Source organism: Cornus florida, unplaced genomic scaffold, assembly GCF_030987335.1.
Source record: "Cornus florida cultivar Cherokee Brave unplaced genomic scaffold, ASM3098733v1 CherokeeBrave_3.0.0_Hap2_Chr07, whole genome shotgun sequence".
In the NCBI taxonomy this organism is placed as follows: domain Eukaryota; kingdom Viridiplantae; phylum Streptophyta; class Magnoliopsida; order Cornales; family Cornaceae; genus Cornus; species Cornus florida.
The window spans coordinates 54,136,806-54,153,710 of record NW_026775577.1 but is presented as its reverse complement, the minus strand read 5'-3'; the positions used below and the strand labels follow the sequence as shown (position 1 = coordinate 54,153,710).

At 36.8% G+C, this 16,905-nt stretch overlaps 1 protein-coding gene across 1 annotated transcript; it reads right to left on the bottom strand.

Moving 5' to 3' along the window:
- Positions 1–15,661: 15,661 nt before the first annotated feature.
- Positions 15,662–16,231, bottom strand: LOC132266225 (uncharacterized). Its single transcript, XM_059767078.1, has 3 exons — positions 16,113–16,231; positions 15,968–16,025; positions 15,662–15,853 (listed from the first exon to the last, which is right to left on the bottom strand). The coding sequence occupies exons 1-3, from the start codon at positions 16,229–16,231 to the stop codon at positions 15,662–15,664; spliced, it is 369 nt and encodes a 122-aa protein (XP_059623061.1).
- Between the last annotated feature and the right edge of the window lie 674 nt (positions 16,232–16,905).

Below are 16,905 nucleotides of genomic sequence, written 5' to 3'. Positions count from 1 at the left end.
GCTTTGTGGGTTGTAAGATCAGCTCGTATAGCAACAACAGTATCCTTAAGAGTCTGTAGGCGTACTCCAAAGCCGGGGGTCTGATCTAGAGCCTCTACTATAGAAAAGTCAGAAGAAAGATCCTGAGTCTACTCCTCCTCATGTACTGGCGACCTAGCTGGAGAGTGCTGCTCTGCGTTATCTGTAGGTCGCTCTAAATCAATATCTATATGCTCGACAGCTGGACTGACTAGTATATCATCCGCTATGGGATCTGCTGCTACTACCTTAGCTGCTGCCTCTGCCTCCTCAGCCTCTAGCTCCTCTGCAGCCACTACTACGTGGTCCTGAAGTCTAGTAATGATGGCATTGTAACTCTTGTTCCAGTCCTTCTTCAAGAAGTGATAGGAACCTCTCTCAGGGTGCTCCCGAGGATGAATAGGGTAGCGCTGGTCGATCAGAATTTGGGTGATGAGGTGGCCAAAAGGGAGAGACTTAGCCCGTTCGGGCTTCTCTTTGCTGATATACTCGTCAAATAGTTTCCTCATCACATTCCAGATGAGCGCGGGAATAGATACCCAGTGGCCTGTGTAGAATACATAGAGGGCAGTCAGATAGTCTCCTCTCCGCTAGATCTTGTGCCTGGCCATATATATATTCCAAAAGAGAACGGAATCGAAGAACCATAGGTTATCTGGAAGGAATATGCTGGTGGCAAAAGTCTCGCCATCTATAGTGATAGTGATAGTAATCTGTGCAAACAATGGCAAGAGCGGGCTAGCGAGTCCACAGTGATAGTAATCTGATAGCCATCTATAGTAGTGACCAGCTCTGCTGTGGTACGCGGGGATGGTTGGAGGTTCGGGAAGAACAACCGTACTAGCCGCGGGTAGACTGGCTCTGTAACTGGGGCAAGAATAGCTGCAAGGCCCCTCTGAATAATGTCGTGGTAAGCTGATCGGGTCAGCACCAATCTGGAGAAAAAGGCTGTGTCGAACACCGACTCATGGTCTATTACCATATGTGCATATCTAGGCGCGGGCTTTTCACGTTCCTGAGCTGGCTGGCGTGGTGGAGATGGTACTGGTGACTACTCAACTCCAGCATGTGATGGAGATGGTGATGGTGTAAATGCAGGCTGAGCTACAGAGGTGGATGGAATATGATCATCCTCAGCCTCATGAGCAGGTGACTGAGGTGGAGTAGGTTGTACTGGCTCCTTTTGTGCATGAGAGGGCTCTGCTGGCTCCTCTATCCGTGGTCTGATATGTCTCCGAGGCCCGTGTTTCCTCTTGGCAATAGTCTTGCGATTAGTCATAGCCTGAAAAATAATTTTAAAACTTGCAAGGGGAGTTAGTGCCAGAATTAAGAATTGAAAGTATGAAATAGAAACATGCATGTCAAATAAGATAGACAAAACATATATGACATGTATCTATGCAAGTGACAAGATATGAAATATGCTAAACAATGTAAGTATGAAATGCATCCAATGTGGAATATCACAGGCATTGGGCATTTATGAGATAACATGAACATAATGCATGATGAATGAAGTGTGTGTATGAGATCTGTGAAGTTCGATCGATCGCAAAAAGGTTTGAGATCGATCTCAAAACTTCGATCGATTTGAGGTATGAGTTCGATCGATCTGAGGTATGAGTTCGATCGATCTCTTAAGATCGATCTGAGATATAAGTTCGATCGATCGAACTGTGCAAAGTTGAAAACTCAAAGGTCACAGATCTGTAACTTTGGAAGCATGGGGGCCACACAAACAAGGTTATGGGCCCATCAACACAACACATCAATCAATTCTAGCCACATTACAAAGCCCATACTCCCATAATTAATTCGAAAATTAAAAATATAAAAACATATATACACATATATACAAAAATGTTCAAGCTCATCAATGGTGGATTTCATCATCATTCATCCTAGATCTAGCATTTAGGCAACATATATTATCAAATTAAACCTTGAAATGACAAAGTGTGGTACGGATCTCACCTCCAGTCACGAGAGAAGAGGAGATGAAGATGGTGATGCAAATCCGAGAGGAGAGAAAGAAAATCAAAGGTTGGAACTCGCCGGAGGCTCACCGAAAATGTAAAGGGTCATTAGGGTTCACGGCGACGATGAGGGAAGCAAGGGTTAGGGTAGGGAGTTGTTGGATCTATCTTTGTAATCGATCTCACAACTCTCGATTTTATTTCTAAAAACATTTTCCTATTAGTTCAATCGATCGAACTGAGATTTCAGATCGATTGAACTTTGATGAACTATCCTCAAAGTATTTTTTTGAAATTTTTGAAATTTTTGATAAATGAAAAACTAAAATTAAAAATTAGAATTAAAATTAAAAAAAAAACTTGCAAAATAAAATAAAATAAAATAGAATAAAATATTTTTGGATTTTTTTTTGGATAATTGAATAAACAATAATAATTAAAAACTAAATAAACTAAAATATTTTTGTATTTTTGAAAACTTTTTGAAAAATAAAATAAAATGAAATGAAATGAAAATAAAATAAAATAAAATAAAAATGAAAATATTTTTGGATTTTTGAAATTTGAATAGTCAAAATAATGAAATGAAGAACTGAGATCGATCAGAACAAGAGTTTGATCGATCAGATAGAGAGTAAGAATATGCAGGTTTATGGCTCAGAAAATTGGCTAAGTGTTGGAACTTGAGATCGATCGAACTTGAATATTCGATCGATCGAAGAGCTTCAGATCAATCTTGAAATGTTTTTGATCGATGAGTCAGAGAGCTGAAATATGCAGGTTAATGCAGGCTCAAAATTTTCTAAGTGTTGGAGCACGAGATCGATCAAACTTTGAAGTTGGATCGATCGAAGGGCTCCTGATCGATCTAAAAATAAGTTCTAACGATGGGACAGAGAGGTGACTTGGATGCAGGTGGGTGCAGGTAGAAATTTTTTCTAAGTGTTGGATGCAGATGGAAGTTCGATCGATCAAACTCTCATTTGAGATCGATTGAACGTATGCAAAATGCTCAATCATAACACAAAATTCACGCAATCCTAATTACAGTTCCTATCTATGCATATGAACCAAAAATAAGTATCTAGACTTCGCAAGAAATGAAATTGAAGATAGAAATGAGGGAGGAATAGGGTTTTTTTCACCCTGCGAAATGTTTTTGCTAGTCTTTAACGTCTCTAGCACGACATTGGGTTCTTTTAGTCCGGATCAAAGATCTTATAATGCATCCCCTCCTTGTTGGGGTGATAGATGCTTTGAACTCCACCCAACAAATGGTTCTTTGAAGAACTTGTTGGATTAAGCTCAAACGAAACTTTTATTCCTTGTCAATGCAAGAACAACCTTTGGGCTTCCATGCCCTTTCAAAGCAAGAATTTGAAACAACACTTTGAGAATGCAAGGTTGAAGATGATCCCTTTGAAGTTTTGGTCTTACAAAAAAGCTCACTTCCTTGACATTGAAGATTATGACATTTATTTACAACATTAACCTCTCCTTCATATTTGTCAAATGAATTGGGTGTGGGATTGAAGATATTCAACTTCACCTTCATGTGGCCAAATGAGATCTTCATTATCCCCGTCCTACAATTGATGTTGGCATTAGCGGTTACCAAGAAAGGACGGCCAAGGATAATGAGAATTTGGCTTTTAGGATTGGGGACCGGTTCCGTGTCTATGACAACGAAATCAACCGGGAAGAAGAATTTATCAATCTTTATCAAAACATCCTCAATTATACCCCTAGGCTTCTTAATGGATCGGTTGGCAAGTTATAAAACTACTGACGTCGGTTTTAATTCACCTAAGCCCAATTTGACATAAACCGAGTATGGAAGAAGGTTAACACTTGCTCCTAAGTCAAGAAGCGCCCGATTAATGGTATGATCACCAATGATGCATGAAGTAGTAGGTGAACCAGGGTCCTTAAACTTTAGCAAAGTGTTATGTTGTAAAATTAAGCTTACTTGCTCGGTTAAAACCACTTTTCTTGGTGCTTGGCTCTTGTTCTTCCGCTTTTAGGTGCACAAGTCTTTCAAGAATTTGGCATAAGTCAGAATTTGCTTGATTGCATCTAGAAGTGGAAGATTGACTTTTACTCGCCTAAACATTTTCATAATTTCATTGGTTTTTGCCTTTTGCTTGTCTTTTGAAATGGATCCTTTTAAGGCATCCGGAAATGGAACTTTTTCAAACACTTTTTCAGAATTTTCTTTTGAACTCTCTTCAACACAAGAAGTTTTCAAATCATTTTGTTTCAAATCATTTTTCAGCAAAACTTTTTCAGCATCATTTTCAAAACGTCTTTTTTAAACACATTTTTCAAGACTTTCTCATTCACAAGATCATGTATATGCAATGAAGGAGGAATGGGATGTGAAACGGGACGGGTGACAACTTGAGGTTGCACCAGTTCAGTCTCTTCATTGGACATTTCAACTTGATTGTCCACAATCCTACCACTCCGCAAGGTAGTCACCGCATTAACATGTTCAATGGTGTGGCCTTCCGATGAAGAATGGGTTTCCACAACACATTGTTGCTTAGGTGGGGCATTAATAGGCATCTTTCGCTCCTATCTTACATTAAGAGTGCTTACTATTTGCCCTACTTAGGTTTCTAGCTTTGTAATAAATTGAGAGTGAGAATGGAGCAATTGTGTGTTAGCCTCTAAAGTGCCCAAAGCATTTAAAACTTTTTCTTCAAAGGCGGGACTTCTAGTATTTCCTTGGGATTAAGATTGGTTGGGAAAATGAGAATTAGCAAATTGATTCCCTTGTGATTGATAAGGTCTATAACCTTGGGATCCTTGGTTTTGAAGTGGAGGTGGAATGTACTTCCCTTGAAAATTGCCTTGGGAATTGAGCCCTTTCCTTGGTTTTTCCAAGAGAAATTCGGATGATTCCTCCAACTTGGATTATAATGAGTACCACAAGGATTGTTCCCTTGGTTCATAAAAGCTGCATTGACTTGTTCGTTAGGTTCATTTTACACTTGTCAATGAGAAGTAGAATGAAGAACACTAGAATAAGTCATACATGTTTCATTTGATTCACAATGAGAATGGTTAGGGAAGGACGATACTTGGTTCGCTGAGTTTTGGTTAATCAAAAATTGATCAAACCTTTGAGATAAAGACTTCATTTCGGTGGCTATTTCATTTGAATGGTTGACTTGATGTAAGCCAACACTCTTCCTGCCTTGTGAATTTCTACCATTCTTGGATGATAAGTTCTCATAGCATTGGTTTTTGAAACCGGATAGTACTTCTTCAAAAACTCTTGTTGCATTTCTGCCCAAGAAGTGATTGAAAAAGGCCTAAGATTGTTAAACCAATACTTTGCCTTGTCTTTTAAGGTGAATGGAAAAATTTTGAGTCTTAAAACCTCTTCCAGCATGTCCGTATATTTTACGGTGGAACATACTTTAAGAAACTCATCTAAATGATTGTAAGGTTCTTCGCTTGGAAGTCCATGATAGTTAGAAAGCATTTGAATGGTTTGTGGCTTAATTTCATAATGATGTGCTCTAAATGGAGGCAATTGGATACATGTAGGTGCATTATACTCATTAGGCATATAATGGTCTCTTAAAGTAAGAGGTGGATTAGCTACTTGAAGTACAACATGAACACCTTGGTTTTGAATTCCTTGATTGATGATGGGAGGTTGTGGAGCATACATTGGCCTTGGCATTCCATATGGAGCTTGGCCTTATTGTTGTGGTGGTTGGTGAATGTATGGCTTAGGCATGCCTAATAGTAGTTGTATGTTTTCATTATGCACATTTGGATGAAGGATACCTTGTTGGTCTATGTGACCAAGGTCCTCAACATGATCATCATTATGGTCATCCATTGATGTAATGGATCGGGTAGAATTAGAACTTCCTCTTCCCCTAGGATTTCTAACTACGGATTCAAGATGCAAATCAAGAGGGACAAGAGTTGGTCTCAATGAACGACGTCCATGCATACATAATGCAAAACACAACAAGCACAAAGAATGACAAGCACTATGCCTTCACAACAATACAATTAGACTTCTTCCACAAACACTTAATTCATACTCCCATGCTTTAACAACAATGATGCAAAGAACAATTAAAAACAAGCCTCCACGCAGGCTCACAATTTCACTAAGAAATTAAAAACAAGCCTCCACGCAGGCCGATGATTTAACTAAGGGATTGAATAAAGAAAGTCTCACAAAGGTCCTTTAGCACTTCAACTCCAAATTTAAAGCTTAGCTTAGCAAATTTTTAAAATTTTTAGCTTTTTACTTTCTTTGCTTTGCTTGAATGCTCCTTTGCTTGTTTCCTCTCCAATAATGCACCTAGTCAAGTAAGAACAACACAATAAGTAACCAAAAAGAAAAATAAAAATAAAGTAAAGATACGATCAAAAGAGTACTAATCCTAATTGATTCCACAATTCTGACGTTGCCAAATCAAATCAATCCCCGGCAACGGCACAAAAATTTGACGATGGCCGCTTGTATATGCCAAAATAGTGTACTGAATGAGAGGTTCAAGAAAAGCCTTTTGGGTCATGTTTAAATTTATAAAAACCACTACCAACACTAGTATTAACGTAGCTAGGGCGAGTAGGGATCGTCCCAAGGGATTGTGAGGGTCGAACAAAGTTGTGGAATCACTGTTAGGGCTAGTAGGTCGAGTGATCAAACAATTGGTTGGTTGGTTGATTAGACTAGAGAGCAACTAAATTAAACTAAGTGATAACAAAAGAATGCAACTAAGAGCAAATAAGAGAGAGAAGAGTCTTGGGGTTTAGAGATCACCAGCAAGCAATGCATTTCTATACCATTGACAAGTGACTAATGAGGGCAAATAGTGTGTTGCAACATTGGTGTGTATGTGTGTTTGGTTGATTCTAGAAGCAAGGATGACTAGTTAAGCATGTATTATCTAAACATCATGTGAAAGGCACAATATATCTAAGCAATGAAGCCTATATTGTCTAAACAACATGTGAAAGGCACAATAGATCAAAACAAGTCATTAATCCTTTCATTAAGCTCACAATCCAAATACAACACAAGGTTAGAGACATATGCTACTTGTATTCAAAAGCATGAATCATCAAACAATAAGCATGGATTATCCTCTCATTTAACAGTACACGATAACTACACTACATTTACACTACTAGCATGAAAATAAACTAAGGGAGAGACACAATCCTTTAAGGAATAAGTATGAACCATCAAGAAAATCACAAGAGTATTCCATTAAGCACTATGTTTTGACAATCTCTAAATCTATAGCATCAATACACATAGACATGCATCAATAACACAAAATCTAGAGACCAGCACATGAACATCTATTATAACATACATAGACATATGGATAGAATGAAATGATCAATTGAAAGCATTTAATCACATAAATCATTGAACAATCAAGATCTATATATATCAGAGTGTCAAAACATTAATTATAACACTAACCCCTCAATAATACATAAGATTAAGATATAGAAAGTATGCTTGGGGCTAACTCTAGCCCCAAGAGGATGTCTAGCCACTCATAGTGATGTTGCTCCAACCCTCAAGGGCTAACTCCATGGAAGAAATCTGCTCCTCGTTAATGAAAAACTCCCCCCTTTGTGTCTCTAGCCTCCTCCTCCTCTAAGCTTGCTTTCCAAGAGATGATATGATATTATGCTGGCTCTCCCTTTGTAAAAAACAATCTTTATCCTTATATAGGTAGGTCGAATGACACCCAAAAATGAGCTGGGGTCGTGCAGACAATATTCCCTAATGATTGGATAAAGGACAACTTTCAATGAGCTAGAAATTTAACTTTTTCGCCCTAGAGGAAGTTCGATCGATCGAACCTTGGACTTGGATCGATCGAACATTGCTGAGATCCATCAAACTTAGGCTAGATCAATCTTCATTGGTGGCGCTTTTTGGATAAAGACAAATCTGAGATATTTTGAAGATAGTTTTAAGAAAAGGACAAAAGTGGTTGGTAGGGTGGTACAACTAGATAAGATCAATGATTTGGATAAGGACAAAGCAGTTCGATCTATCGAAGAATGATGTTGGATTGATCGAACTTTTGAGATCTCTGAAAATGTTATCATGGCTCTGACTCATCTTGAAGTGCTGAGATCGATCATGTTGGATCGATCGAACTTTGATCTGAGATTGATCGAAGATGTTGATTTCCACCTTTTTCTTCCTTTTTACTTCCACTTGGCTCATTTCTTTGATTCATCCCAGAATTGCTTCAATTAAGCTCTTATTTGGCTGAGTTAGCTTATTTTCGGGATATGTGCCTGAAAATAGAAATAAAATGAAATCAATCTAAAACGGTAAAGTAAGATAGATAAAGGTACTAGAATGCCTAAGCTTAAGGGGTTTAAATAGGCACTTTTCAGCGCTCATCACCTGGCTGGCTAACATAATCTCGGTCAAGAAGAAAAATGGATAGCTCTGTATCTGTATTGACATTTGAGATCTGAACAAGGCTTGTCCAAAAGATAACTTCCCCTTACCCATCATCGACACTCTGGTGGATGCTGTAGTAGGGAATACTATGTTTTCTTTCATGGATGGTTATAGTGGTTACAACCAAATCCGTATAGCTGAGGTAGATGACCATAAAACAGTGTTCAGAATATCCCTTGAAAGCTTCCACTATACAGTCATGCCTTTCGGGCTAAAAAATGCCAGTGCCATGTACCAAGGGGCAATGACTATAATTAAGCTTAGGTAAGATGATAAGCGTCAAATATTTTATATTTAAGTGCCCTTAATTGCATTAGTTAAGCCCATTATTTAATCTGTGTATATAGATTAACTTCATTTTTGTGTTTTTGTGTTTTTGGAGGTCCAATTGCAAAAAAGGAATAAAAATAAGGTTTTAAGGACTTTTTGAGCACAAGGCATTTCAGGCCTAAACATCAAGTGGTATTCAAGAAGAAATGGCCCAAACAGGCAATGGATACTGTCAGCATTACAGAAGAAAAGAAAAAGTCAAGCACCAGTGTTTGGTGTTCGGATGTAGGACCTCGCATCCGGACACCAGGCATCAGTAGTTCGTGTCCCGATGCGAGTTCTAGCGTCCCGACGCGAGCTGTCGTCAACTCTGCGCACCTTCGGTAAAAAGGCCATAACTCTCTGCTCCGAACTCCAAATAATGAGCCATTTAATTCTGTGGAAAGAGAACTCAGAGCTATATGTTTGGTATTTTTTAATGGAAGTCTAATTCTCATGTTTCAGATGTCAAAAATAGAGAGAAAGAGGACACTAACACGATGCTAGGTGGCAGAACTCAACTTTGCACTCTTGTGGTATTTTGACCATATCTATCGGGTTATAAATCCAATTGCTAAATGGTTTGATGATTTGGAAAGCTGACTCATAGAACTATATTTTATATGTTAAGAGGAAAGGCTAATTTGGATAATTGATAGGTCAAAAATATAGAAGAATAACATGCTAATTCTACCAACATGCTGAGCTGTCAAACTTTGATTTAGTAAAAGTTTGTTTCCTTGATTTTAGGGATGTCTCAAACTCTTTTAGAATTTGAAAGGCTACGAAATATGATCTATTTGGGGGGCATTTTGAGTTTATATATCAACCACCCATCATTATCTGTCTCTAAGTTTGAATAGGGGTGAAAGATAAAGAGAGAAATATTAAAAGGGAGAGGAAGAAGAAGGAGGTAGAATTCTGAGCTCATGGATGGAGTCTTCATCATTAATGGAGGCTTACACCTTGCACATGAGAGGCTAACTCCCTTCTTAGGGATTTGATGTAACCCTTGCCAAGTAATTATGTCTTGATTGTATCTAAATTTGGGGAACTTTGCATATTTGTGACAAGTTGTATAATCTAAAGATTACACTTTGATGTATTTGTGCTTCATTCTATATATAATCTTATTGAGACTCTTATCTTATCTTAAAAATTATTTCTTCATGATTATGCTACTTACATTCTTAGAGTGACAATAAGGATGAGATTATGCAATGGTTATATTGGCATGTAATTGAGTATTTATATAGATTATACCTAAGGAAGATGGACCATGCTATATCTTTAGATTAATTTAGTTAGGTAGATGATCCATACCAACTGAAAATAATCTATAATATTTAACTGATTGCATGTGCTGCAACATACCATTAAAGGACCTTGATAGGCCATGCCTAGGGAAGATGGTTCATACCACAACTTAGTTTAGGTGGATGAGCCATGCCAACCAAAGATGGGTTATGCTTAGTCCTAAAGTGTATGATTTTCTTGAAGATATTGTAGTTATCTTGTATTTCGACATATCATGGTTACATGTATAAGTTATTACCTCATTTACTTATATTCAAATTCTGTTTTAGTAATTTTAGTTAAATTCAGTTTATGTATGTGACAAACAAAACAATCCAAAAAAATTTATTTCACAAATCAAACCATAAATTAATCTTACAATCTTGATTGCCATAAGCTAGCATTCCTTGTGGTTCGATAAACCCTTATAATAGCCTTATTCTACATTGATATATATATATATATATATATATATATATATATATATGTGTGTGTGTGTGTGTGTGCTATTGTTGTAAGTGGTATTTTTAATTGGTACACATTTGTGCATATCAATAGAGGGTGCCGATCCTACAAGGAGATGAGTGTTCTTTGCTTTGTTTTAACTAATCAAACTTATTTCTTGGTTTACAGGTAACTGGTTGAATTGATTGATTGGTTGTTACGAGCATAAAATAAAATTAAACTGAATTTAAAATAAAGAGGTCAGAGAGAGAAAAAGTCTTAGGGCTTTGACTTCACCACAACCTTCATACTATGGTTAACTATTCAACTCTGGGAATTTAACAATTTATATTTCAAATGAATTAAACTCGATAACATTCGTTAAATTTAGTTTTTAAAGAAAGATGTTTTATAAATTGCAGTTAACTATAACCTATCTGCTGTTAGTATGGACTATCAACCTACATACTTTAACTAATTTTGCAAACAATCCATCTTTCCTATGCATATACTATGAAAACATTCATTTATAAAAAAATATTGGAACACCATTACATGATCTCCATTTTTATGTCTAGTAGGGCTCCACTAGAAACTGTCTAATAAGAATGGGGTAAGAATAATTTAAGAACAGTTATATCTAAGACAAGGTAATAACTTTTCAGAAATTATTTAAACCTTTAAGATCCAATTGAGTTGTCTCAATTACTCATAATCATATAATCAGAAATATAATATATTGAAATATCCTAGAGTTAGAACCATCAAACCATAATACTTAGATCGGGTTACATCAGTGTCCTAAGAGAGGAATTAGCTACTCATGATGATACAGAATATCATCTGTATTGTTGTCATCTTCATTGTCACAGACGACATATCTTTTCTCAGGATCTTTACCTTTTATGGTTCTGGAAACCCTAAAAGCCACTACCACAATATCAGCCTTCTGAATAATACGAGAAAAAGGAACATCTTCTATCAAGGCCTGTGCCTTCTTTTATAGAAGAAATAAAGGTTAAGTGGACTTTTAGGTCTACTAGCCATTTGGAATGAAATAAGACTTGGAAAAGAATAATCCCCGTAGCTTATAAATCCAATCTATCCTAGAAGACTCGAGCTTAAGGAGTAGAGCTCGAGCTTTAATGCCTTGTTGATTTTTCTTCTTTTTGTTGTAGGGCTCGAGCCTCAGAACTTAAGCTCGAGCTTTGGTACCTGAATTCTTCCAAACTTCACCATTTAAGCTCTCGGCTTGTTTTTGAATAACCGACAACGACTTTGTAAGCTTCGATATCAGTCTTTTCATCATAAAGTCTCGGTTTTAACTGTTTCTCTAGGAAAGAAGTATCACTTTAGGTCTTAACATATGTACATTTAGGGCTCGAATATGCAATATTCAACGCTCATAACACCCCCAAACTTACATATTGCTAGTTCCTTTGCAATACAGAACTAAAAAGCCACTTTCGTGGGAATCATGGTTACATTTAGCATATACAACATGCCTTTAAACCCCTAGGTTACCCCTAATGGACGAGTTGTAGTCTCATGAGGGTTTCTAGTGATGGTACCCATAAACATCTTAGACAGTGCCTTATTTATACAATAAGCTCACTCAAGCCTATTTTCAAATTATGATATTTCTGTAGTTCATCAATCAATCAAATATAGGAAGAACAACCAATTATATTAATCAGAAAAACTTTCAACTTCCAATTTCAATTTAGTAGTCATAGTCCCCATATGTCAGTTTAATCATTTAATCAATAATCTTAATCTCTAAAACTCGTTAAAAGTGAACTCACAGTCAAACATGTGGCTTACTATCCATACTTGCACGTATTCCGTGCTATCCCTTAACTTATAGGCAAACTTTTCAAATTCTAACTCCCAAGGCATTATTATTTTCTCCATATATACATTTTTCAAAAAGGATACTGTGCAATGCTTAAGTCTATTAAGCTTTCTAAATTACCCATGTAACAAACTTTCGGCCAATGACTCCCAAACTAGACGGTATTAAGGCATTAAGTGATAAAGCACCCCTTTGGACTTAATTGTTCAAGTAATCTAGGCAACCTAAACTCCTTATGTAACAAGCTTTCAGCCAATGACTCCCAATCCAGATGGTCTTACGGCATTAGGTGTCAGAACACACCCTTAAGGACTTAATTGCTCAAGCAATCTAGGTACAGACCTGAACTTGACCATTTTCTACATCTTTTCTTCACTTTTCTTTCTTTAATTTTTTTTTTCTCTTTTATTCACATTGGTGAAGAATTTTTTTTCATTTATTGCATACATACCTTTTCTTTCCTTTCTTTTATTTTTTTTATATGCTTTGGTTATCAAAATTATCAAATTCACCTACTCATCTTAGTTTAGCTCAAAACAAAACTAGACTTCCAGTTTATACCCCACAGAATTCATGTTAGTGTGAATATGTGCAAAGTGGAGTATTTCAGAGATCAATATCATTAAACAATAATCATCCTATTAAAATGGACCACAGGCTACCAACTGATTTAAAATTTTTTCAAGAATTCCTTTTCAACATAATTTCGGCATACAGACCATTTCTAACCAACATCAGACTGCAGAAATAATTCATGACAACCAACAGACTCAAAATTATGCTTTTAAAATAAAAAATGCAGGACCTTGTGTTTAATAGATCACCAAAAATTGAATTTCCCCTTACCCCCAAACTTAGTGTGCACATTGTCCTCAATGTGTGAAAACAAAAGAGAGTTAGAAAGATATTACCATACTATATCAGACCAGCAAATATATACCAATATGAAGCATAGGAGGGTGAAATAAAGAAGTCACCCCCAAACTTGGTTTGTAGTACCTGGCAAAATCATCAACCTCCAACACACATCAGAGTATCAAGTATATGGAGTAATAACAGAGAAATATCACATACAGCTCAAATATCAACATAAGTATAGGATAGGCAAAAAACATGTATATAAATAATCATGATCAGTACAATGCTTTGAATAACAGACTTAGGGTAGAAATATAACATATAGAATGAGATACATCAAAAATACTGCCCTAGTCATTAAAAGATGCCTATCTAGGAAAACAAAATACAGAAAAGCCCTAGACAGCTAATCCATATGAGGTGGAGGAAGATCTGTAGAAGTAGAAGCGGCAAATAAAGTGCGGCATAATAGCTCGGCAAGAATGCTCTGCTGCGCAATCAGCATCTCTCGCAGCAATGTATGTCCATCCTGCAGCTCTGCCACCTTGGCATGTAACTCTCTAATCTCAGCCTAAGAAGAACTCTTAGGCTGTGCTGCAGGAACTGGCCTCCTCCTCGGTGGTGCCTGGCAATCAGCGATATCTATCTCATCCTCTGTGGCCTCATCATCGTCCTCATCCGCCACTCTAGTAATAACTGCTAAATAACCCTCATCCTAAACTCCTCTGCATTACGGCGACTCGTTGGTATATGTGTCCAAACCTTATTCCATTCCTTCATTCTAAATAGAGGAGATGCATCACAAGATTCCTCTTTATTATCTACCACAAAACCCTGTAGCTCTAATAGCCTGGTAATCATATATGGAAAAGGTTGCTTATGAGTTGGAACATTCTTATGTGGTCCAATTTCTGACCAAAACTCCAGTAACTGGGAGAAAATCATCTGAGAAAATGAATACCAATGCTCAAATTGAATAGCATAGAGTGCCTGAAGAAAATTAGTATTCCGAATATTCTTACGTCCAAGAAGATGAACATTAGAAGAGATAATAGAATCCAAAATCCATAACCTCTTTGGAATCTTAGCCTTGGTAGTACTACTGCGCTTTCTCATGGCAAACCTACCATCACACAACTTTTGAATTAAATTTTCTGTAGTTGGTACCCTAGGGAAATGTGTGAAATTAGGACAACTATGCCTCTCATCTACCACCTGAGGAAGCTTATGATAACATTCCAAATCTGCAGCAATAACACTAGGATTAACAATCAACTCATGCCCATCGACCACAGTTCTATGCTCCCAAGGGTCATTCTCACTATAAACAAGATTGAGATAAAACAAACGAACAAGACGAGGATAAGTAATCTTAGTAACAGGAACTATAAGATGTAGAAGATGCCTATAACTAAAGGACTTCATAGCCCATCTAGTGCGAGGATCAGTGATAAACTCCTGATAATCGAAGGTCGTTTCATAATAAATTGGAATTGCCTTCCAAGCACTTGGCAAAACATCTTTAGTCACCTTAGCACACTTAGAAGGAGTAGAATGAACCATCTTAACTTGCAATTAATTGTATTCATCAAAGAAATCTCCTCAAATTACCAAAATCCACTAATTTCTGCAATCTGGGAATTAAAGCTCAAGCTTGAAGCAAGGCTCGAGCTTTAGATTTTAGAGCTCGAGCTATACCTAAAACTACACCAACACAGATCTCAGAAATCAATATATAGATCAACCAAGGAGTCCATTAAATATCCATTGTATGTAGATAACTTATGAAAGCCCAAATAATCATTCATCCAAAAATAAACTCATGCTTTCCTAGTCCAGATCTAGAAATTTAAGTAATTAAAAAGGAAGCAATGGGAAGAAGATAAAGATGGAGATTTTTGCCTGATTAGCACCTGCAAATCTGGAAAGATAATATCAAAGAGCATGCTGAATTAGTATGGAGAAGAAAACTTTGAGAGAAACTTTGAGAGAGAGATATAGAGTATGAGAGAATGGAAGAATGAGAACTCTCGAGTTTTTTTAAAAACTTTAAAACTCGGGGCTCGAGCTTTAGAACCTGAGAGCTCGAGCCTTCCACCAAAAACCCTAAAGTTAGTGAAGAAGAATGGCTCGAGCTCATCGTGTGTAAGCTTAAGCTTTTAATAGTTGAGCTTTAGAATGAAAGCTCGAGCTTTGAGGACAAATTTTTTATTTTTCTGTTGTTTTCAATTTTTATTTCTTTTTCTTAATAAATCTAAATCTAAACTAAGCTAGAAAAAAAAAAAAAAAAAAAAAAACTAAAACCTAACAATTAAAGCAAAAATAAAAATAAACTATATTACAACATACAAATGCTAAGTTTAACGTCGATAGCTCAACATAATGCTAAGTTTAACTTCGATAGCTCGACGATAACTGACCTATCTAGTCCAAGTAAATAGGATCATGAAGTTTTACTGCCTCCACTGTGTCTCTCTGCACACTACTCTCAATGTAGGCTTTTAACCTTTTTCCATTAACTTTGGACACTTGTCCAGTCTTGTAATCTTGTATTTCAATTGCACCATAAGGCGCAATAGAAATAACCATATATGGACCCTCCCAATGTGACTTAAGCTTTCCACGTAAAAGTTTTAGTCGTGTATTATACAATAAAACCTTTTGCCCGGGCTTAAAAGTCTTACGCAAGATATGCTTGTCATGAAATGCCTTAGTTTTGGTTTTATGAACCTTAGCACTCTCATAATCATCATTACACAATTCTTCAAGCTCAGCTAGTTGAAGCTTCCTGTTAGAACCAGCAAAGTTCATTTCAAAATTGAGTTTTTTTATGGCCCAAAAAGCTCTATGCTCTAATTCTACAAGAAGATGACACCCTTTACCATAGACGAGACGGTAAGGTGACATACCAATTGGAGTCTTAAAAGCTGTTTGGTAAGCCCATAAAGCATCATTTAGTTTGAATGACCAATCCGTATGATATGGCTTAACCATTTTTTCAAGAATTCTCTTATTCTCACGATTGGATGTTTCAACTTGACCACTTGTTTGGGGATGATAAGGAGTAGCAACTTTAAGAGTGATGGAGTATTTTTGTACCAAAGTATGAAAATATCTATTACAGAGTGAGCACCCCCATCACAAATAATAGCTTGTGGCATACCAAACCGACTAAAAATGTTCGTTTGAATGAACTCAACCATGACTACGTGATTGGCAATTTTAGTAGCCACTGCCTCAACCCATTTAGACACAAAATCAACAGCCACAAGAATGTACTCATTTTTATTTGACTGAACAAAAGGACCCATGTAATCAATACCCCATACATCAAAAACCTCAATGACTAAGATCAAAGTTGATGATGTAAGATTAGGTCACGACCTAAAACAACGTCGTTACCTGTAGAGAAGAGAAAGCGTCGTCGAAAAGGCGCCGATAGGGGACCGGCCCAAGAGTCTCCGACGGTCAAGTTAGTACAAGACTAGAAAGATCAATGTACTCTGTTAGGGATATTCTTTGCCTACCTTTTGAATTGGATGGTTACCCTTTTTATAGAATAGATTATAGTATTTGATAAGGGAATTAATCTCTTTATTCCAGTACAATACAGATCTGAAGAACTTATCCTTATCCATATTGCTTCGTAACTGTAGCTTATCTGACTT

Coding starts and splice junctions, on each gene's coding strand:
- LOC132266225 (XM_059767078.1), bottom strand. CDS start 16,231: ATGGTTAAGCCATATCATACGGATTGGTCATTCAAACTAAATGATGCT. Junction 16,026..16,112: donor CGTCTCGTCTATGGTAAAGG/GTGTCATCTTCT, acceptor TGGTTCTAACAG/GAAGCTTCAACTAGCTGAGC. Junction 15,854..15,967: donor ATGATTATGAGAGTGCTAAG/GTTCATAAAACC, acceptor TTACGTGGAAAG/CTTAAGTCACATTGGGAGGG.